Source organism: Chiloscyllium plagiosum, unplaced genomic scaffold (genome assembly GCF_037043375.1).
Source record: "Chiloscyllium plagiosum isolate Xiang-an unplaced genomic scaffold, Cpla_swu_hap1 HiC_scaffold_5, whole genome shotgun sequence".
Classification (NCBI taxonomy): Eukaryota; Metazoa; Chordata; class Chondrichthyes; order Orectolobiformes; family Hemiscylliidae; genus Chiloscyllium; species Chiloscyllium plagiosum.
The window spans coordinates 109879628-109902644 of NW_028270143.1; the positions used below are offsets into that span (position 1 = coordinate 109879628).

The following is a 23017-nucleotide window of genomic DNA, read 5'->3' on the forward strand; positions in this document are numbered from 1 at the left end:
TGGGTTGCTCTTCAGAGGGTCGGTGTAGGCGTGTTGGGCCAAAGGGCCACACTGTAGGGAATCTAATCAAAAATACCTTATACTACTGTTTTGATTTTATACATCTCTACCTTGATCTATGTATCACTGTTCTTTCTTTAACTTATTAAGAATAAAAATAAACACAATATTTTTCTATAAGATCTCAATGTTATTATCAAGTGCATACCTTGTAGCACATTTTATCTTGTACAGTCGAGCTCCATCATGAATTACCCTGGTCTGGTATTGCTCCTTCCTGCACATGGGGCAACTCTTTCTCCCAGAGAACTTTTCAAAGGCTTGCATACAAATCTTCAGAACAAAGGTACAAACAAATAGTGTCAATAAATGCTCATACACTGTCAATCAAATTTAAAAGGTCTATCTTAACACTGAAACATCTAAATGGTTGTTCAAGATCATGTAATATTTCCCAAGTTAGGCAGAGTATCAAGAAGAAATATTTTTAAAAACTGGAAATTCTAATGATTTTTCTGTATGATTTTTACTTACCCTATGAAAAACATGAGAGCAAGAGAGCAGCACCTGTTTCATAGAACAATTAAAAAAAAGTAACTGAGTGTTAGCTTATACAATAGTTTCTGATATCATGCCATGTTTATGCTAATCAGCTCGCTGACCCTGTGTAAGTAAAAAAAACTAAGGGTTAATGCCAGAATCTGATAAACTGGACAGATGTTCAAATGTGCATGAAAGAGGAGGCATACTATATTCGGAGGGAGCCCTTGGTGTACTCTAATTCCTACTTCTCCACACAACATTTAAATCTTAACTCTCCACTGTGCTCAATGCCTTCCCTCCCCCACCTCCTCCCAGCCATACTCTGTCATTTTTGCCCAATCTCTCAGTGCTTACCCTGACAAGCCCTTTCAGAATCTGGTCTGTTTGAATGAGAGGGCCTCTCATTCTTCTGAACATATAGGCTGACTTTACTGAGCCTCCCTTCACAGGAAATCCTTCTCATCCCAGGGACCACTTTTATGATTCCTCACTGTGATACTTCCAAATACATCCAACCCGAGAAATAAAGACCAAAATTGATCTTTAAAAAAATTCAAAACCTCCAAGCATGGTCTTAACGTATGCCATTGTAAATTTTCCTTATTTTAGTACTGAGCTCTCCTTTGTAATAAAGCCCAACATGTCATTTGCTTTCCTAATTACTTGCTGTACTTCCACTTTCTGCAATTCTTGTATCTTCACATTCAAGTTTCATATCTTCGCAAAACATTGTGCTCTGCTTATGACAAAATTGAATAACTTCCCCACATTATAATTCAGCTTCTATTTTGTTGCCCACTCACTGAACATGTCTACATCTCATTGCAGCACTCCTGTGTTTCATACTCTCGCTGCGAGGCCTAGTTTGTAATTGTCATCCATCCCACAGTTTTTGTTGGATTAGCAGAATGTTCCTGAACAATGTAGCACCTAACTTACCAAGGTTTCTAACTTCGAGTAAAAAGAATTATAGTTTCACCATAATAACATGTTTTTGGTAGAAGAGGTGAGGGGATATGGTGTAGAATGTGCTTAGCATGTACTGCACAACTATTTTAACTGGTTGGTACTATGCACTCATATCACAATTACTGTTTTCAAACAGAATACAATAAATTTACTTAGTTTCATTGTAAGTCAGAGGAGAGCCCCTCCAGTAAAGTGAAAAGTATTTGATGCTGTTTTTCAAAGCACCTACCTGTTCCTGCATACCAAATTCTTCTCTGCATATAGCACAGGGCTGTGCTGAATCTCCCTGTTGTACTGATCGCTTTTTCACCAGCTGCCATTCACTATCTGTTAACAGTGCTTTAGGTGCATCAATGAGACCCAATTTCTGTGCTTAAGAGGATGAATAAATAATGTAAGATATAAGCCTTGGGTTTTCTAGCTGATAAAACTGAAACCATTCGAACTGGATCGGGGCCATTTTTGAGATTTGACAATAACATGCTCATTTCAATTATATTTGAAACTTTCAAAATGTCTCAATGATAATTTGCATAGATCATGGTATCTAAGTCAACTTTTGAAAACTCAAAAAATCATTCTAAAAACAATGGTCGAATTTGACAGTGAGTGTAAAATGTGTACTGCCAGGGCTGGTGTAAGTGGCTGCCATTTTGAAATGTGAAATGAACAACACCACTAATTCAAATTAACTCAATGTATCATATTTTATTCAGTTAAATTATTCTAAAGGATAGTTTAAAACCCAACCACAGCATTGAAGAAACTATCAAATTCAGTCTTTTCATCATCCACCAAAATTAGTCCATCAAGTTTATCTTGAATCACTTTGGTTACAGCTTGATTGCAAGGATCTCACTCTGGATCAGATGCAGTGCATTGCATTTCAGTTTCATAACCATCCTTTCACAATAGTTCCTCTTCCTCTCCATCCATTGAATTGGATATTCCACATTTTTGAATGAAGTGCAACTTTGAGTCTAAGTTGAGCTGCTGATTTTGCACCACATCAGAAAGGGGTACATTTATCTGGAAACTTTGTTCCAGGAGTTGAGAGTGTGGTGCTGGAAAAGCACAAAAGAAGCAGGAGAATCAATGTTTCAGGATATTCCTGATGAAGGACTTATGCCTGAAATGTTGATTCTCCTGCTCCTCAGATGATGTCTGACCTGCTGTGCTTTTCCAGCACCACACTCTTGACTCTAATCTCCAGCATCTACAGTCCTCACTTTCTCCACTTTGTTCCAGAAGGCAGTTATTACATTAGGCAATTCAAATTAAGTCTGTGATCAAGGATAGGAAGGTGTGATTGTGGGTGAAGCAGATATGGGGATCCAGGGAACCCTCAAGAGGCCTCAGCGCCTGGCATTGTCCAAATTATGAGGAGTGTGCATGAGAATGAGAACTGTGCACGAACTGACTAAGGCACCGTGCCACAGGAAGCCATTCATGTGGGAGAGGAAATAGGAAAATCGCAGTGGAATTAAAGGGAAAGTCAATGTTCTATACAGCCATGAAGGGCAATACTGAAAGCTGTGTTGCCTGCCTGGAGCCAGGGTTAAGAATATCTCCTTAGGGCTGGAGAACGGTTTGTGAAGGAGGGAAGGCATCCAGTCGTTATCATCCAGGTTGGTCCTAACAACACTGATGGGGGATGGATTTCAGATCATGGGGCACTGGGACCAGTACAGGGGAAGAAGAGAGTTGTTCTAGTTGGATAGGCTTCACTGGAATGATGCTAGGACCAGTGTTCTGGAAAATCCTGGGGCAGCACAGTGGCTCAGTGGTTAGCACTGCTGCCCTCACAGTGCCAGGGACCAGGGTTCAATTCCCACCTTGGGCAACTGTGTGGAGTTTGCACGTTCTCCCCGTGTCTGCATGGGTTTCCTCCAGGTGCTCCGGTTTCCTCCCACAGTCACAAAGATGTGCGGGTTAGGTGAATTGGCCATGCTAAATTGCTGTAGTGTTAGGTGCAATAGTCAGGGTAAATGTAGGGGAATGGGTCTGGGTGGGTTACTCTTTGGAGGGTCAGTGTGGACTTGTTGGGCCAAAGGGCCTGTTTCCACACTGTAGGGAATCTAATCTAAAAAATCAATTGATTAGGACTGTAGAGAGGGCTTTCAACTAATTAGAGAAGCGCGAGATACGGGAGAAGGAAAATGTAGCCTTAGAAACCAAAACAATATGGTGACATTGCAAGGCAACTATTTTGATGGCTCCCCAAATGGGACAGGAAAGGATGGAGTGTAAATATAAGAAAACAGCTTCAAATAGGGTCAAAGATGGGAAAAATCATAAAAAGGCAAAATTCATGTTTCTTTACTTAAAGACATGTCATACCCAGAACGAAATAAGCGAATGAATGGCACAAATAAAGTTTAATGGGTATGTTCTTATAGAGATAGGGAGATCAAAGTTGGGACCTTAATATTCAGGGGTATGTGACTTTTCGAGAAGACAGTCACGAATGGAAGGGAGCTTTGTTAGTACAAGGTGGAGTAAGTGTGATAGTAAGAAATTATCTTGGATGGGAATGCATAGGATATATATGAATGGAGTTAGGAAATAACAAAGGAAGAAGACACTGCTGGGTGTGATCTGTAGTCCCATTAACATTAGTTGTTCTGTGGAACAAAGAATAAATCATGAGATAATGATGATGTGTAAAAATGGCAGTAACCATGGGGGACTTTAATTCACATTGGGAAAATCAAAGTGGCAAAGTTAGCTACAAGGAAGAATTCATAAGGTGCATCCAGGACAATTTCCTGGAACTACATGTTGTGGCTCCATCATAATCTCTGCAGAACTTTGGTTAGGTCACAGCTGGAATACTATGTGCAATTCTGGTCACTGCAAATACGAAGGATGTACTATAACTGCACTGTAGGAGGTGCAGAGGATGATGACTGGGATGGAGCAGTTTTCTATGAAGAGAGGCTGGATAAGCTTGGGTTGTTTTCTTCAGAGCAGAGAAGACAAGAGGTGTATAAGATTTTGAAGGGCATGGACAGGGTGGATAAAAAACAGCTGTTCCCCTTAGTTGAAGGGTCAAATAATAAGGGGACATAATTTTAAGGTGAAAGGCAGGAGATTTAAAGGGGATTTGAGACAAATGCTTTTCACCAGGAGGGTGGGTGGTATCTGGAAAACACTAGGAGGCTAGTTAAGGCAGAAAACCTCACAACCTTAAAAGTACTTGGTCAAACACTTGAAATTTCATAACATTCAAGGGTACGGGCCAAATGCTGGATAATGGGACTAGTGTATATTTAGAGTAGCTTTTGGGCAGTACAGACTGTGATTCTGTGAGCCCTTACTCTGACATGACACACTTTGGTCATGGAGTCTCCCAGAGGGAAAACAATATCTCCATTACTACCCCATTAGGCCCTTTATGATCATGTAATTCTTCTAATTTACACCATGAATGATAAAGGCCAGTACTTGTACATCTTCTTCCTTATCTTAACCTCTCCTGCCATCTTTAAGGATCTGTGGACAAGACCCTCAAGATCTCTCTGTTCCTCTGAGCTTACTAGTGTCCTGCCATTCCTTGAGTACTGCCTTTCCTTGTTACTTGTTCTAAAGTGCATAACCCCACATTTGTCAGGGTTAAATTCCATCTGCCATGACCTGTTCATCTTACATCCTCCTGTAACCTAAGACCTTCTTACTCACACTTGACCACCTGGCCAATCCTTGTTTCTTCAGAAAAATTACTTATCATCCCTCATTTTCTTCTATGTTGTTTATACATATCATGAACAATAAAGGACTCAGCACTGATCGCTGTTGTCTGCAACTGGACAGTGGCCCTCAGTCACACAAACAGTCCTCTCCCATCATCCTCTTCAACCTACCACTAAGCCAATTTTGGATCCAACTTGCCAGGTTACCCTGGATCCCATGTGCTTTATCCTTCTTTGTCTGTTTCCCATGTAGCACCTTGGCAAAGGTTTTGCTGAAGTCTATATAAATGATATCAATTACACTGCCCAAATCTACACACCTGATTGCCTCCTTGAAAAATTCAATCAAATTTGTTATTCATGACCTCCTTCTGACAAAGCCACACTGACTATCCCTGATCAAACCTTGCCATTCTAAGTGGAAATTAATTCTCTTCTTCAGAATTTCCTCCTCTGGTTTCGCTACCACTGACATGGAACTCACTGGTCTATAACTCTATCATTTATCTTTACCTCCCTTCTTGAAAAGTGGAATCATATTAGCAGCCCTCCAGTCCACCGAGACATCCTGTTTGGCTAGAAAGGAAGTTAAAGTTTGTGTGAGAACCCCTGTAATTTCCTCCCTCATCTCCCAGAGCAGCCTGGGATATGATCTATCTGGATCTGGGGGTTCGTCCACTTTCAAGGCTGCAAAATCTCTAATACCTCCTCACTCCCTATGACAAACTCCTCAAGGATCTCACAGTTTGTCTTCCTGAAGTCTTTCCCAGGGAATGGTATTATTGCTGGACTGTTAATCCAGAGACCCATGTAATGTTCTGGGGACCGGGATTCAAATCCTGCCATGGCAGATGGTGGTATTTGGATTCAACAAAAATCTGGGTTTAGAGTCTAAATTTGACCATACATCCACTGTCAATTGTTGAAAAAAAACCCCATCTGGTTCACTAACAGCTATTAGGGAAGGGAATTACCACCCTTCTCTGGTTTGGCCTACACGTGACTCCAGATCCACAGAATTGTGATTGCCGAGTAACTGCCGTCTGGGCAATTAGGATTGGCCAGTATATTCTGACCTAGCCAGCGATGCCCTCATCTTGTAAATGAATAAAAAAATATAATTCTGTACCGAAAACCTCCTTCTCCAAAGTGAAGGAAGATGCAAAGTATTTGTTTAACACCCCACCCACAATTTGTCCCCTTGGTCCTTAATGGGCCCTACTCTTTTCATGGTTATCTTCATCCCCTTGATATACTTATTTGGGATACTCCTTAATCTCATCTGCCATTGATTTACCATGCTTCTCTTTGCTCTCCTAACTGCATGCTTAAGTTCCCCCTGCACTTTCTATTCTCCATTAGGGCTCATTTGATTTATTTCCTTTATATCTGTTAAGTACCTCTGTTTTCCTCATCATTTATATAAATGATTTGGATGTAGGCCGAAGAGGTATAGTTAGTAAATTTGCAGATTACACCAGTGAAGAAGGTTACCTCAGATTACAACGATGGTCACATGAGCCAATGGGCTGAGGAGTGGCAGATGGAGTTTAATTTAGGTAAATGTGAGGTGCGGCCTTTTAGGAAAGCAAATCTTAGCAGGACTTATATACTTAATGGTAAGGTCCTAGGATGTGTTGCTGAACAAAGAGACCTTGAAGTGCAGGTTCATAGTTCCTTGCAAGTAGAGTCACAGGTAATTAGGATAGTGAAGAAGGTGTTTGGTATGCTTTCCTTCATTAGTCAGGGTATTGAGTGCAGGAGTTGAGAGGTCATGATATTGGTTAGGCCACTTTTGGAATATTGCGTGCAATTCTGGTCTCCTTCCTATCGGAAGGATGTTGTGAAACTCAAAAGGGTTCTGAAAAGACTTACATGGATTTTAGGTGAAAGTGAGTACTGCAGATGCTGGAGATCAGAGTCAAGAGTGTGGTGCTGGAAAAGCACAGCAGGTCAGGCAGCATCCGTGGAACAGGAAAATCGACATTAGGATGAAGGGCTTTTACCCGAAATGTCAATTTTCCTGTTCCACGGATGCTGTCTGACCTGCTGTGCTTTCCCAGCACCACACTCTTTACAAGGATGTTGCCAGGGTTGGAGGATTTGAGCTATACGGAGAGGTTGAATAGGGCTAGGGCTGTTTTCCCTGGAGCATTGGAGGCTGAGGGGTGATCTTATAGAGGTTTATTACATCATGAGGTGTAGGGATGGAGTAAATAGACAAGATCTTTTCCCTGAGGTGAGGGAGTCCAGAACTAGAGGGCATAAGTTTAGGGTGAGAGGGGAAAGATATAAAAGTGACCGAAGGGGCAACTTTTTCACGCAGAGGGTGGTGCGTGTGTGGAATAGGCTACCAGAGGAAGTGATGGAGGCTAGTACAATTGCAACATTTAAAAGAAATCAGGATGGGTATATGATTAGGAAGGGTTTGGAGGGATATGGGCTGGGTGCTGGCAGGTGGGACTAGATTGGGTTGGGATATCTGGTTGGCATGAATGAGTTGGACTGAAGGGTGTGTTTCCATGCTGTACATCTCTATGACTCTATAACTTTATCTAGTCCTGAATATTCCGAAACATCCAGGGTTCTCTCGGCTTGTTGTTGCGACATTTCATCTTAAAGGAAATATGGTGGGCCTGTACTCTCGCCAATTCCATTTTGCTCCCCCCTCGTCCCTCCAATGTTCTATTATGGATTCATCCAGAAGTAACTGTTCCCAATCTACTTTGGCCAGATCCTGCCCTATTTTAATAAAATCTGCCTTCCCCCAATCCAAAATCCTTTTCTGCAGACTCTCTTTTCCCCTTTCTAATAACAAACTTAAGACATATGGTGTTGTGGTCAATATCAGCAAAATGGTCTCCCACTGCCACCTCAAACACCTATCCAGCTTTGCTCCCCAGAATTAGGCCTGCACTACACTGTCCTTGTTGGACCATCGACATATTCATTTAAAAAGATCTCCTGAAAACATTCCAAGAAATCTACCCCTCCAAACTCCACTCTCCAGCCGACCTAAAGGTACGTTGGGACATGGCAAAGACCAAAGCAGCTTCCCCTCTAACCGAAAGAAGTGAAAGAAAGGAGTGATCTAAAGAACTCAATGAACCGGTGAAACCTATGAGTATTTGCAAATGTGTCCAACTCTAAAAATATTGACAAGGTGAGCCCAGTGATGAGAGATGCGACTCTGATGTAGGTGAGTCTGGTGCAGGTGGTGGAGGAGGAGAGTAGGCTTAGTGGTGAAAGATTGCAGCCTGGAGAGTGGCGACTTCAATGTTGTTTAGGTCCACTGTAGATGTCATTGATGATGAACTGGGTCAGGACTGATGGACTCTCTTTAAGCTTTATCTTTCTATATTTCCTTCTTAAATGATTCAAAATGGTGTCAGATCATGGCGACAATGGAAAAGCTTTTCACTGTGTTTTACTATTTTTCTCACTGTAAAATATGCATGACAAAAAAATTCATTCATTCATTGATTTGTTCATTCATTCATGTGTGGTGCTGAACTTTAAGCCATGGTAAGGGCGGAATGTATAGGGGCGTTCAGTGGGAGTTTTCTTATAGGTAAGTATTTTTTTCACCTATTTGCAGGTGTTATTTTTCAAACAACACATGAAAAGGCTGACTTTGTTCAGCATTTTATTTCCTTACTGCACCACAGACGAACAAAAAAAGGTTAGCAAAAGCATCACTACGTTAAAGCTAGTTCATCAATTTATCCTGGTAGAAGCTACCGAATTTTCTTCACAATGGCAGGCAATGGCAGATCCAACTCTTAAAATGGCTGCCAAACAATTTCTCCCTTCTAAAATCATTGTCTTATCTTCCTGGTTTATTTGTGTTATATAAAAGAATGACATAAAACAAAAAGCCAACAGATTTGTAATGAATATCCATCTCATCTACAATTCTTACTCTTTTCTCATAAGTCACAAAGCCATAATTTCAAAACTGCAGCACGAGCAATTTGCAACCACAAAACAACAAAAATTTCAAGATGGAAAGTTAAATAGATTTACCTAAAGTAAGGCCCGAAGGTTTTGGATCCAAAACATACTCTTTTTCCTCATCTTCTTTCCTTTTCTTTCTTCCTTCTTTCCTTTTTATTCCTGTATCCACTACAGGCTTCACAGTGCTTCTGTCTATGGGCCTGGAGCAACCCATTTTAGTCTGTGGCTTTGTTTTAAAACCCTCAGACAATGAAAGGTTTTGGAGCCGCAGATTCCTAATAATGTGATCTTGCAAAGCTACAGCAACGAGCACTGTGGTGTCTGGTTTTGTGGAAATATGCTAGAGGGTACAATGGAAATGAGAATGCAAGAACAACTAATTATTTTTTATTTGAGAAGCCCTCTTAAGTGTGTAACTCATGTCCAACAAATTGTTATCCACTTATTTTGGGGTATACTATTAATGTGCATGGCTCTCTCTTCTTCCTCCCCACTTTCAAATTTTATTGTTCATTTTAAGAGAACTCATTAAAATAAGGATTGTGCCTGTCCCTGCTAAACTCCAGAAAGCCAAACTGCCTTGATGGATAGGGGAGCTGATTGAGAAGTGAAAGTGTTTATGTGTTAAATTACATCACATAAACACTTTGCTTCCTAAATCAGCTTCCGATTGAGGACTCCAGCTCTCTACTGTTTGCCTGCTTTACATTCATCCTGAGCCAAGGCAATCACCAACCTCATAAATAAAGCACAAGCAGATTATATTACTTTAAGACATTTACATATTTGCTCATATTCATACTTTTCCCTATTTTGTTGAGCTTTCTGGAGACCAAACAGCAATAAAATTCAAAATGGGGAACCAGAAGATTGAGAAGTAATTTATTTAGAGAATATGACAATGTTAGAACCCAGCTTTAATACGGTAGAGCAACATTAGGGTTAGCACTGCAGCTTCACAGCACCAGGGACCTGGGTTCAATTCTGCCCCTTGGGTGACTGTGTGGAGTTTTCATGTTTTTCCTGTATTGGTGTGGATTTCCTCTGGGTGCTATGGTTTCCTCCGACAGTCCAAAGGTGTGCAGGTTAGTTGGATTGGCCTTGCTTAAAAATTGCCCATAGTGTTCAGGGATGTGCAGGTTAGATGGCCAGCTATGTGAGTCTGGGTGGGATGCTCTTTGGAAGGTCAGTGTAGACTAAATGGGCCGAATGGTCCCTCCCTGCACTGTAGAGATTCTATAATATAACCTACAATGGTTGAAACATTTGTAATCAAAGCATTTCTAATTTCTGAAGGATTATGCTTAATTGACCATTTAATTCAAAACCTCCTGAAATGTTAAAAGCCTCATAAAATGTTAGTTTGATCTTGTGTTGTTCAAGACTGATGTTGAAATATTGCAGCGAATAACTCACCTCCTGACTCCCCAAAGTCTGTCCACCACCTACAAGGCACAAGTCAGGAGTGTAACAGAATGGTTCCCCACTTGCTTGGATGGGTGCAGCTCTAATAACTGTCAGGAAACCTGACACCATCAGTGCCTTCTGAAAGATGTCCAGCTCCTGAAGTGTAATCCCCTTATATAATTTTATTCGAAGTGAAGTAAACCACAATTAACAAAAGAAACCATGTGCTTGGACAATTGGTCTTACACAGGCTTTGGCCTTTGTAATGTCGCATGGAGAGCAGGAGCATGGTAATAACGTGTTTATTCTACATGAACACCCAGAGCCAGAGTTACAAAACACACCTTGTTTTTCCATGTTTTGGTACTTGTACCTGGCACCAATGGTGTAGTCAGTGATTTGGAAAATAAAGCATTTAAATCCATATTGGAAAGAGAACTGTGAGTTCAGCCATTAATTTCAAGGAATTTGTGTTTCGAACAGTTCATCTAAAATGAAACAAAAATTGAAGATGTTTATTTATTTTATAAACTCAAGTCACTTTTCCTAAATTAATTCTTGTCATATAGCATCACAGGAAAGGCCAACATTGATTGTCCATCCTTAGTTCTCTTGACTTGACAGACCATTTCAGAGGGCATTTCAGAGCCAATCTCATTGTTGTTACATATCCAGCTCACTGGGTAAGGGTGACTGATTTCCTTCCCAAAGCGAATCAGTTGAGCTTTTACAACAATGGTATCTTCATGGTATCTTTTACTGATACCCGCATCTGCTTTTTCTTTAACTGCCTCTAATTCATTTTCTGATCTGGCCACTTACTGCCCATCTTTTCCTATGAAACAGCTTGGATTGCTTTACCACATTAGTAGTGCGACATAAATACTGAACCACAGAAAGGCTTGTAGTGAGGGTTCCCAGAGATCACTCTGAGGACAAATACTTTTTTTGATATATATTTTTGATTCAATTTAGGCTGTACAAGACACAATTGCAAAACTTGTAGATGCCACAAAACTTAGAAACGTAGCTAACCCTGAGGAGAACAGTCTAAAACTTCAAAAGGATACTTAGGAGCATAAGAAATAGAAGCTGGAATAAACTTGGTTTGCCATTCACTAAGATCATGCCCAGTCCAACTTTGGTCTTGTACACTTTTCTGCCTATCCTTAAAATGCATAACTCCTTCGTCAATCAAAAATTTGACAAAGGGCATTTCAGAGCCAATCTCATTGTTGTTACATATCCACCTCACTGGGTAAGGGTGACTGATTTCCTTCCCAAAGCGAATCAGTTGATTACATTCAATAAGGTGGCCTCTACGGTTCTCTAGGCAAAAGAATTCCAAAGGCTAATGATTCTCTATGAGAAATTCCTCCTCATCTCTCCCATAAATGGAAGATCCCTTACTTTAAACCTGCTCTAGATTCACCCATGTGAACAATCACCTTCTCAGCTGTTACCCTGTCAAGCCCCCTCAAAACTGTGTATGTTTCTGAGCTCATCTCATTCTTGTAAACGCCAATCCTTTCATCCCAAGAATTCGTGCATTGATTCTTCACTAAACAGCTTTCAATGCAAGCACATTCTTCCTTAATCAAAAAGACGAAAACTGTAAACACAGTCCTCCAAAAGCGATCCAATGAGACCTATGTCACATAGGAGGCTGATGGAATGGATAGACAAGCTTGAAGTGAGTATCTTATGTAGGAAGAGCAAGGAGAGGCAATACAAAATAGTGTTACAACTCTAAAGGGGGTGGAAGAGCAGAGGGACTTGGGGGTATTTATCTAAAAATTGCTAAGGTTGGCAAGATAGTTTTACAAGCCAGTTAATAAAATGAGAGAAGGTGGGTTTTATAAATAGGGACACAGAGTTCAAAAGCGACAAGTTATAAAGTTATGTAAGACACTTCAGCCTGAATTGGAATGTAGTGTCCAATTCTGGATGCCATGCCTTTAGCAAGGATGCTTTGGAGATAATACAAGCAAGATTCACAAGAATGGTTCCAAGAATGAGGAATTTCAGTTGGATGAATAGATTGGAGAAGCTGGGTCAGCTCTCCTTGGAGAAGGGAATGGTCAGAGGAGATTTCTCTTCTTCCTCAGATAGCTGAGGAAATTTGGCATGACAGCAAATACCCTTGCCAACTTCTATAGGTGCGCCATCGAGAGCATTCTGTCTAGATGTATCACCACCTGATATGGCAACTGTACCATTCAAGATCGGAGATGGTTACAGAGAGTGGTGAACTCGGCCTGGACAATCACAAAGGCCAACCTCCCATTTATAGAATCCATCTACCAGGCCCATTGTCAAGGAAAGGCTGCCAGCATTCTCAAAGATCCATTCCACCCTGTCAATGTTTTTCTACAACCTCTACCATCAGGGAGAAGGTACAGAAGCCTGAACACACACACCAGCCGGTTTCATAACAGTTTCTACCCTACTGTTGTTAGAATGCTGAATGGGCTCACAGACTCTTAATATTCACCAGTACCTGTGTTTTTGTTTTTGCTGCTGTCTATTTACGTATCTATGCTACTTAACTATGTGATCTGCCTATATTGCTCGCAACACAAAGCTTTTCACTGTGCCTTGGTACACATGACATTCAATTCAATTCAATTTAATTCAAAGTAATCGGGGGTCTAGACAATATATTTAGGGAGACAGTGATTTTGCTAATTGCCAAAATATAGAATATTGACACAAGGAGATACTTTTTATGCAGAAAATGGTTAGGATCCAGAACATGCTGCCTGAGAATTGGTTGGAGAGAGACCAAACTTGGATACATCCAGTGTTCAACCTTTCAGAGACCACAAGGATTTAAATGGTCAGAGATCAGCTTGTTTTTGGTACAACAGATTTGTTCATAAAATGTAATCTCTTTCAGTAAACTTCAGTTCAACCTATCACAATTAGGGCTCCTTCATTTATTAGTGTTATGTTTGGGTCTTTTCTTTCTTGAGTCAGTTAGCTCAGTTGGCTGGACAGCTGATATGCAATGAACAGTGCAGGTTAAGTTCCTGCACTGACTGTGGTTACCACAAAGTGCTCTCCTTTTCAGTATCTCCCCTCAACCTGACTTGTAGCAACCCTCAGGTTAAGCCACCACCAGTTGTCTCTGCCTGGAAGGAGAAAGCAGCTCAACAGTCTAGTTGGGCTTATGGTGACTTTAGATTTTTCTTGTCTTTCTTATTTCTTACTTAAATTCAAATCCTAAACCTTTTTTAGGTTCTCCTAACTTTAAAAAAAATGCTTGGTAATTAGATGTTTGGTGGCAATGCTTTTGTCTCTGCCAGAAAGATGTGAGCTAAAGATCTACTCCTGAGAATAGGTCTACTCTTGGCACTATGCACAGCTCAGTGCAGTATAAGTTAGTACAACACAGCGGGAAGTGCTACTTTTCAAATGAAGTGTTAAGCTGAGGTCCCATCTTCTCTCTTCTAAAGGATCCTGTGACACCATTTGGAAGAACAGCAAAGGAGGTATCCCTGATGTTCAGGCCAACAGCTCTCCCTCAAACAACAGGAATAAAGTAGATTATCTGCTAATTCCCAGAATTAATTGGATCCTTGCTGTCATTACAATAATGTTTATACTTCAAAAGTACTTTGTTGGGTGTAAATCTCTTTGGGACCTTCTGAGGTCATAACAGGAAATATATAAATGAAAGTTCTTTCTTTTCAATATTGCAACTGGACCAAAAAGGCAGAAAGCCAGGCCTGTCATGTTAGGATCTCAAGATAACTCCTGTGAACATCTTGCACACTGAAAGCTACAACATGTAATTGAGAAGGGATTGTTATAAGTCACAGTTCCACAAGCCAGTTTTATGTGATCAAATAATGAGGACAACCTCCAGACCGTCTAAGTGAGTCGCCCTGTCTCTTTGGTGTGAGTCATGTTTTGGGCTGGAAGCAATCTTGTCTCACTCTTTAAAAATAAAACACATCCTTTTTGCATTCCAATGGGTTTCTAATCCATTTTATTTTTCTATTTAAAAAAAAGTTACTCCAAGTTAGCAGCTTGTAGACACATATATGCATATGTATAAAAAGTACAACATGCGTCATGCTTTAGTCTGTCAAAAGTATTCGAAGATGAAAAAGGAATAGTAATTCCCTGATGTTTTTTTCTGACTGGGTATGAGGACAGAATTTTCCAAGGCAGCTTCCCCTACCTACTGAGACACTGTTTAATATATATTCTCATTAGAAATGGTAATTATAATGGTTATGCCAATGAATTTATAAGCCTGAAACCTAAACAACTCCTACCACGGAGTTTAAATTCAGTTAATAAATCAATCTGACTGGGTAAATAGACCAAGTCTTTTCCCTGGGGTGGGGGAGTCCAAAACTAGAGGGCATTGAATTAGAGTGAGAGGGAAAAGATATAAAAAAGACCTAAGGGGCAATTTTTTCACACAGAGGGTGGTAAGTGTATGGAATGAGCTGCCAGAGGAAGTGGTGGAGGCTAGTACAATTAAAACATTTAAACGGCATCTGGATGGGTATATGAATAGGAAGGGTTTGGAGGGATATGGGCCGGGGCTGGCAGGTGGGACTAGAATAGGTTGGGATATCTGGTAACTATGGACAGTTTGGACCAAAGGGTCTGTTCCGTGCTGTACATGTCTATGACTCTATGACTCTATTAGTAATGGCAGCCATGTAATATTTGAACTGTTGTAAAAATCCATGTGGTTCACAAATGTCCTTCTGGGAAGTTAAATTCTTGTTTGCCTAATCTAGCCAAAAGAAATTACAGACACACACAGAGTGGAATTAAATTTGCCGCTGCTGTGGGGGTATAGTTAGTTGGGTGGGAGAATGTTTAGGGTGTTAGTACAGGCTATTCAGGTTGGTGTTAGCGTGTCTGAACTGGGTTAAAATATTGGGATTATGGTGTTACTGTTGGAGTGTCTGTGCTAGGTTTGGTATGATATTGTTGCGGTGTTAATGTGTGGATGATGATGCACTCCCTAAGTGCTCAAAATGCACAGAGGAACCTTGATTATCCGGCATTCGATTATCCAAATTTTGGATTATCTGACAAGATTGCAAGGTCCCGATGTTTGGCTAAACTATGTTATCCAGCATTCGATTATCTGGAATTCGATTAACTGAATGAAATACTCCCCACCTGGGTCGTTTGGATAATTGGGGCTCCTCTGTACTATCCTAACCCCAGCACTGATATTACAATTTACAACATGATTTACAGCATCCACAGTTCTTTCAGGTTTTATTTAGTATTGAACTCACTGCCTCTTCTAGGCAGGCCCACCTTGACTGCTCCTCACTCGGATAGGATTTCTGTTCCAAATCGTTTTCTTGTCCACTGGCATTAATTTCACTGTCAGTCCTGCTGTTTGACCAGGTATTTGATCTTCTCTCTCTTTGGACTCTGTTCCCTACCCATCGTTTACTCCTGTCCCCTTGCCCCACCCTCGATTCTGCATAATATTTTCCAAGCTAACATCAGTTCTGAGGAAGGGTCACCGGACCTGAAATGTTAATTCTGATTTCTCTGCACAGAAGCTGCCAGATCTACTGAGTTTTTCCAGCAATCTCTATTTTTGTTTCCGATTTACAGCATCCACAGTTCTTTCAGTTTTTACTAATGCTTCATTAGTTTTTTTTATTTATCTGTGGGATGTGAGTGTCATTGGCATTTATTGCCTGTCCCCATTTGCCCTTGAGAAGGTGGTAGTGAGCTGCCTTCTTGAACTGCTACAGTCCATCTGCTGTGGGTTAACCCCCAATGCCATTTCCAGGATTTTGACCCAGCAACAGTGAAGAAATTGCAATATATTTTCAAGTCACAATGGTGAGTGACTTGGAGGGGAACTTGAAGGTGGTGGTGGTGTTCCCATGTAGATGCTGCCCTTGTCCTTCTAGATAGAAGTGGCTCTGGGTTTGGAAGGTGCTTTCTGAGGATCTTTGGTGAATTTCTGCTGTGCATCTTGTAGATGGTATACGCAGCTGCTACTGAGTACAGGTGGTGGAGGCAGGGGATGCTTGTGGATATGATGCCAATCAAACAGGTTGCTTTGTCCTGGATGGTGTCAAGCTTCTTAAGTGTGTTTGGAGTTTCACTCATCCAGACAAGTGGACAGTATTATATCACATCCCTGGCATGTGTCTTGTAGATGATGTATAGGTTTTGGGGAGTCAGGAGATGAGTTACGTGTTGCACTATTCCTGGCCTCTGACCTGCTCTTGTAGTTGCTGTGTTTATGTGGTGAGTCCAGTTGATTTTCTGATCAATGGTGAACCCCAGGATATTGATAGTAGGGGAATTCAGTGATGGTAACACCATTGAATGTCAAAGGACAGTGGTTAGATTGTCTCTTAATGGTGATGGCACAGATGCTACTTGCTACCTGTTGGCTGAAGCCTGGATATTGTCCAGATCTTCTTGCGTTTGAACATGGACTGCTTCATTATTTGAGGAGTTGTGAATGGTGCTGAACATCGTGCAATCATCAATGACTTTTGACCTTATGATGGAGGGAAGGTCATTAATGAAACAGCTGAAGATGGTTGGACCTAAGACACAATCCTGATGAACATTTGCAGAGATGTCAGGGAGCTGAGATGATTAACCTCCAACAACCACGACCATCTTTCCATGTGTCAGGTACGACTCCAACCAGTGAAGAGTTTGCCCCTGATACCCATTAATTCCATTTTTGCTAAGAGTTCATGTTAGGCTTTTTAAAAAGTCATTTCTTTGTGGGATGTGAGAATCACTGGCTGGGTTAGTATTTCTTGCCCACACCTAGTTGCCTTTGACAAGGTGGTGGTGAGTTGCCTTCTTGAACCGTTGCAGCCAATGTACTGTATGTATACCCACAATGCAGTTGGGAGTAGGGGTAGTGTTCCAGAAATTTGACGCAGTGTTACTGAAGGAACACAAAATATTTCCAAGTTAGGATGGTGTGCAACTTGGGAGGGATCTTGCAAGTGATGATAGTCCCGTGTATCTGCTGTCCTTGTTTTTCTAGATGGAAGTGGGCAAGTGTTTAGAAGGTGCTGCCTAAGCAGCCTTGGTGAATTTCTGCAGTATCCTTGTAGATGGTACACATTGCTGCTACTGAGCGTTGGTGGTAAAGAGAGTGAAGGTTTGTGAATGTGGTCAATCAAATGGCCTGCTTTGTCCTGGATGGAGTCAAGTTTCTTGAGTATTTTGAAGCTGCATCTTTTCAAGCAAGTTGCGGAGAGGGGGTGGTATTCCATCAGAGTTGTGTCTTGTAGATGGTGGACAGGCTTTTGGAGTTGGGAGATGAGTAATTTCTGCAGGATTCCTTGGCTCTGACCTGCTCATGTAGCCACTATTTATATGACTGACCATAGATCAGTATCTGGCCAATGGTAACTCCGAGGAGATGAGTCAGTGTAATGTTGTGTGGGATGCTTAACTGTCCATCCAAATAACTCTGAAAGCCTGGATAGCACACCCATTGTTGTTGAGGTTGATAAAGCCATTAGACTCTGACCCTCTGGGAAAGCTTCAGGTTCAGATATGATTTCCAGGAGGAATGAGCCAATTTAGGGGACCTCAGCATTACAAAACGCATTCAATTTTATCACAGAATGTGAGATGAGCAAAATATTATTTAGAAGTTCAAGTATGCCAGAGGTGTTCACTCAAACACAGGAAAATCTGTGAGGGAGAGGAATCTCACTTCTTGCGACTGCAGCTAAGTTTCTGACAAATGTCCTGGAGGTTTGAACCACATAACATTACAGCTAAGAAGTCAAAGAGGATTCAGGAATGCAGAAACATTAATGATATGATCTTCACCCTTCAGCCAATACAAAAGAATTGCTGAGAACGACAGACATGAGTCTACGGAGTCTCTGTTGACTTGATGAAGGCCTTTAACACAGAAAGTGGAGAGACCTTGTGAAAATCTTAGCCAAATTTGGATAGACCTGCAAATTTGTATCCATTTCACAATGGGGCATGAGAACCTGAGTTGCTGGTCGTGGTGAATATACTGACCCCTCTGATGTAACAACTGGTGAGAAGCAGGAGTCTGTCAGTGCCCCTGTGATTCAGAGTAAGATCAGCATTTGCCTATTTACACAAGAGTCTGTGGAGGAAATACAGAGTTGAATCTTACATTATCTCAGCTAACTTCAAGCTCATCCTGATTTTTGGAGGGATTGCATCACAAGGTCTAGTGAGATATCTCAAGTAGCTTACCAAACCCACTTTATTAATTACTTACCCCACCCAATAACATCCCTCGTGTTTGATTCCGTTTTGATCTTACAGCACAATATTCCTAGAACAATTCACCAATCAGCCAATATCCCAGAATTCTACCTGTGCTACCTTTCAAGGCCTGTTGTGTACCTGGACAAGCACTGTCAGTCATGAGCTGCCTTGCACAGTTCCTGATAAGTTGCCCTGTATTATGGAATATTCTCCACTTGCCTGAATGAACGCAGCTCCGAGAACAGTTGTTATGGACTAGGCCAGTTCATTCAAAACATTCTTAAGCAGGCAGCCCAGACCATAACTTTGCAATTTGTTTCGGTAAGTGTACAGTGAAAATTACCCAGATAATGTTAGCAAGGTTGACTACCAGGTTTAAAAAAGACAAAAAATGTATTCACAAAATTCCACAATGAAACACAAAGAACAGAATAAAGAACCCTTGCAGAACTCAGTCCATCCAAACTAGACTTAATTATGCTGTTCTGAATATGCACAACAGTCCCAATAAGGACATTCCCTTTAAAATCCAGTATAAATGGAACATATGCTTACAGGTTGAAGTTGAAGAACAGAAAGAGAGTTTCCACACAGCTCACTGTTGAACTGCTCACTAGTTCAGGACTGAACAAAAAGGCTCAGCTAGAGAGCTGGTAACTCCCCTTTCGTTATACAGGTCACTTCTAAAACAAGTTTGGCCTAAAGTCTCATCTGTTTACATATAACCAAAAGGCCTCTCAAAATTCTTTTCATCTCTGTACCAAACCAGACTGATTGGAACCCGACCTGGTTTATTGCCCCTCTGAAAATAAAGGACAGAGTATCCTTGAGTCAAGGAACAGCTTTTAGAAAAAAAAGGAACTAGCTTTGTGATGCTTCACACCATCCGGGTCAAGGCAGCCAGTTGGGCCATTAATAATGTATTTAACCAGCAATAATCCCCCATAATTAGCAAATTGCTGGAGCTTCACAAGAAATTCCCAAGTGTATCAAAAGCATAAGAGGTAGAGCGAAAGGCTCCTAATGTTGAGATTGGCCTTGCTGTATTTCTACTCCGATTCTGCCACAGTTCTCAACATAGCCCACATTGCACAACCCCTATAAAATTTTATCCAAAGCTACAATAAAACTTGCTTTGTACAAAGATGTTATAACACCCATGCTTCTATATGCCATTGGACATGGACCACCTTGTCCAGCCATATTAAGCAGTTGGACAGGTTCCACATAAGTTGTACTTGAGACAGCTTCGGCACTAAATGTCAGGAGAAAGCACCCAAATAATAGAGATGTCTGGAAATTAAGCATTCATCATCAAATCACATCTCAAATTGAGTGAGCATATAGCATATATAACTGATAATAAAACCTCTAATATTCATAAGTTAAAATTGGACACCATCTACAAGGTAGGCTCAGATTAAGATTCAATAACTTTTTGTGGCAAATTTCAAGAAATGAAGCAAGACTCACACTTGAGAAAAATGTACAATTAAAAAATAACTACCTGGGGAGCAATCTCAAGTCATGGCATTGTTTCAAACAGCAAAGAATTGATGCAGCAAAGGACAATAAGCATGTTAAAAGAACAGGACAATACCAACAAAATCAGATAATTCATCCTTTCCCATTATATGGAAAGCAATGCAAGGCTGTAACTGTGCCCCACAGGTATGCCAAAGTATGCAGCACTATTGCATGTAAGCAGTGGCTTTCTTTGTTAACGAAGACACCATTTAATGTTGGAGTTAGAGTGCTCGATTAGACTTAGTGCGCTAGTGTTCTTTTCATCTGCCTGTATTGCTCGGAAGACAAAGTTTTTAACTATGCCTCGGTACATGTGACAATAAATTCAATTCAATTCAATGTGAGTGCCATTGTCTAGGTCAGCATTAATTGCCCAACCCTAGTTGCCCAGGAGCAGTTAAGAGTCCACAATATCGCCAGACCAGATACAGATGGCAGATTTCCTTTCCTAAAAAGATTTTAGATAGGGTTTTTTTTCCTGACAAGCCACAACAGGTTTCATGGTTATCATTAGACACTTAATTCCAGACTTTTCCATGATAGGATTCAAAAATCAGGACCCAGAACATTACCTGCATCTCTGGATTTGTAGTCTAGTACTAAAACCACTAAGCTTATTGCCTTCCCCTGCTCCTCCCCCAACCACGCCCCCCCCCCCCCCTCCCAGTGTTACTTTTGGGCAAAGTATTCGGGTGTTAATGTTTAGAAGTTACAGTGTTGGTGCTGAAGTTAGGATTTTCCTCTGAGAGTATTAGTGTTGGTATGTGTTGTTACTTTTGGGATTTGACTGTGTTGGGAATCAGGTAACGATAACTGAGGTGTTACTTATGGGGTTAAGGTGTTGGTGTTGAGGCTAGAGTATAAGTACCGGGGTTAGAGTGGTTGGTGCTGGGCGCCTTGGTATCTGCGGGGCTAGTCTTGAAGGAGGTCCACTTTGTAGGGGCGGCCAGCCCAGACCAGACCACAACAACAACCTCGGCAGTGAGTCTCCACCGCTTTATCTCCATAAAACACACACCATTAAATAGGTTCTCAGAGATACTCACCTTCATTCCGCTAACTGGAGCAGCCAGGCCTGTAACGTGGGTTTAAAATTAAAACCAAGGCAAATACTGCCCGCGATTCACACACTCGAGAAGGAAGCGTCTGTAGTTCCTTAGCAACCGAGATCTTGGTCCAGCTCCAACACTCAATCAATCAAACAAAAAAAAAACTCAAGTTATTTTAAAACAGTTTAAACATGTACTTTGATATCTTGGAATTTTGTAAATTTGTTTTTTTGCTTCCCACTTCTTTTATCAATTCAGAAGTATTTTTTAAACCAGTTTTACAGGAACCTGCTGTCCCCTCGATACTGTGTTCGGCAGTTCAGGTAAATGAAATAAATTTATCGTTTTTTTGACTGTCCTTTAGAGAGAGAGATTGAATTATGACTTCAAGTTCCAGAATCCCGTTGCTAAGTAACTGCTGCCACTGCAGCGATTCCCCTGGTAGCTGTGTGTATTCGGTTTTCTTTTGTTTTAATTTTAAATGAGTCAGAGACTTTTCAGCTCAGCCTTTCTTGCCAAATTGAGTTTGAGACCAGCCTGGCGAAATTAGAAACTTCTCAGTAGTCCAGAGGAAGTTTCTCCAATCTGGAGATCTCCAATAGTGCACGCAAATTTCTCATTCAAATCAGATCAACTAAAACAAACTAAATAAACAGCAAGAAAAAAAAACCCCGACGAACTGTGTGGATGCTGGAAATCAGAAACATAAGTAGAAATTCCTGGAAAAACTCAGCAAGTTTGGCAGCATCTGTGGATAGAAATCAGTTGACGTTTTAGGTCCAGTGATCCAAGAAAAAAGTGTTTCTTTATGCAGAAGATAGGGTGGGATAAAGGGTAAGGAGTAAAGATAGTTGGAAGTAGAGGTCAAAGAGAAAGAAAAACAGTTCACAAAGCAGTAGATAAAGGAATGACTGGGGACTATTAGTAACTAACAACGGATTGTGTGTCAGAGCAGACTATGTGATAACCATGAGAGCATTGCTGCTTACAATGTGGCCTCCTCTACATTGCAAAAACAAAGCATAGACTGGGCGACCACTTCGCAGAACACCTATGTTCTGAACACAGAAAAGACCCTAAGGTTCCCAATGCCGGTCACTTCAAAACACCAGCATGTTCCCAGGCCAACGTCTTGTCTCAGGCTTGCTGCAATGCTCCTGCAAAGCTCAGCACAAACTGGAAGAACAGAACTCCACTTTCCGCTTGGGAACTCTAGAGTCTTCTGGACTCAATATTGAGTTCAACAATTTTAGGGCTTGAGCAGCTTCCCACATTTTCCCTACTCACACACACCAGGCCTTGTTGATGAAGGGCTTTTGCCCGAAACGTTGATTTTCCTGCTCCTCGGATGCTGCCTGACCTGCTGTGCTTTTCCAGCACCACTCTAATCTAGACTGCTATTACACACAATCCATTGTTAGTCACTAATAATCCCCATTAGCAGCCATTCATTCTCTAGGGTAACAGGTATCTTACTCCTTTGTCTGTTCAACTGTTTTTATTCCTCCTTAGACTGTAACTCCATCTATTGTTTACACTTTACTCCTTGTGCAGAAAAACCAACCATCAAGTCTGAAGAATGGTCACTGGACCTGAAGCATTAATTCTGATTTCTCTCCACAGATACTACCA

General features: G+C 41.1%; 1 protein-coding gene across 1 annotated transcript in view; it reads right to left on the reverse strand.

Moving 5' to 3' along the window:
- Positions 1 to 21748, reverse strand: part of rnf32 (ring finger protein 32) — a 59285-nt gene extending 37537 nt beyond the window's left edge. Inside the window, exons 1-6 of the mRNA XM_043690713.2 lie at positions 21383 to 21748; positions 10913 to 11056; positions 9231 to 9501; positions 1742 to 1884; positions 535 to 567; positions 209 to 333 (exon numbers count right to left, since the gene is read on the reverse strand). Of these exons, the coding sequence (XP_043546648.2) occupies positions 209 to 333; positions 535 to 567; positions 1742 to 1884; positions 9231 to 9501; positions 10913 to 10993 (653 nt within the window). The 5' untranslated portion in view covers positions 10994 to 11056; positions 21383 to 21748. The remainder of the gene's footprint in view (positions 1 to 208; positions 334 to 534; positions 568 to 1741; positions 1885 to 9230; positions 9502 to 10912; positions 11057 to 21382) is intronic.
- Between the last annotated feature and the right edge of the window lie 1269 nt (positions 21749 to 23017).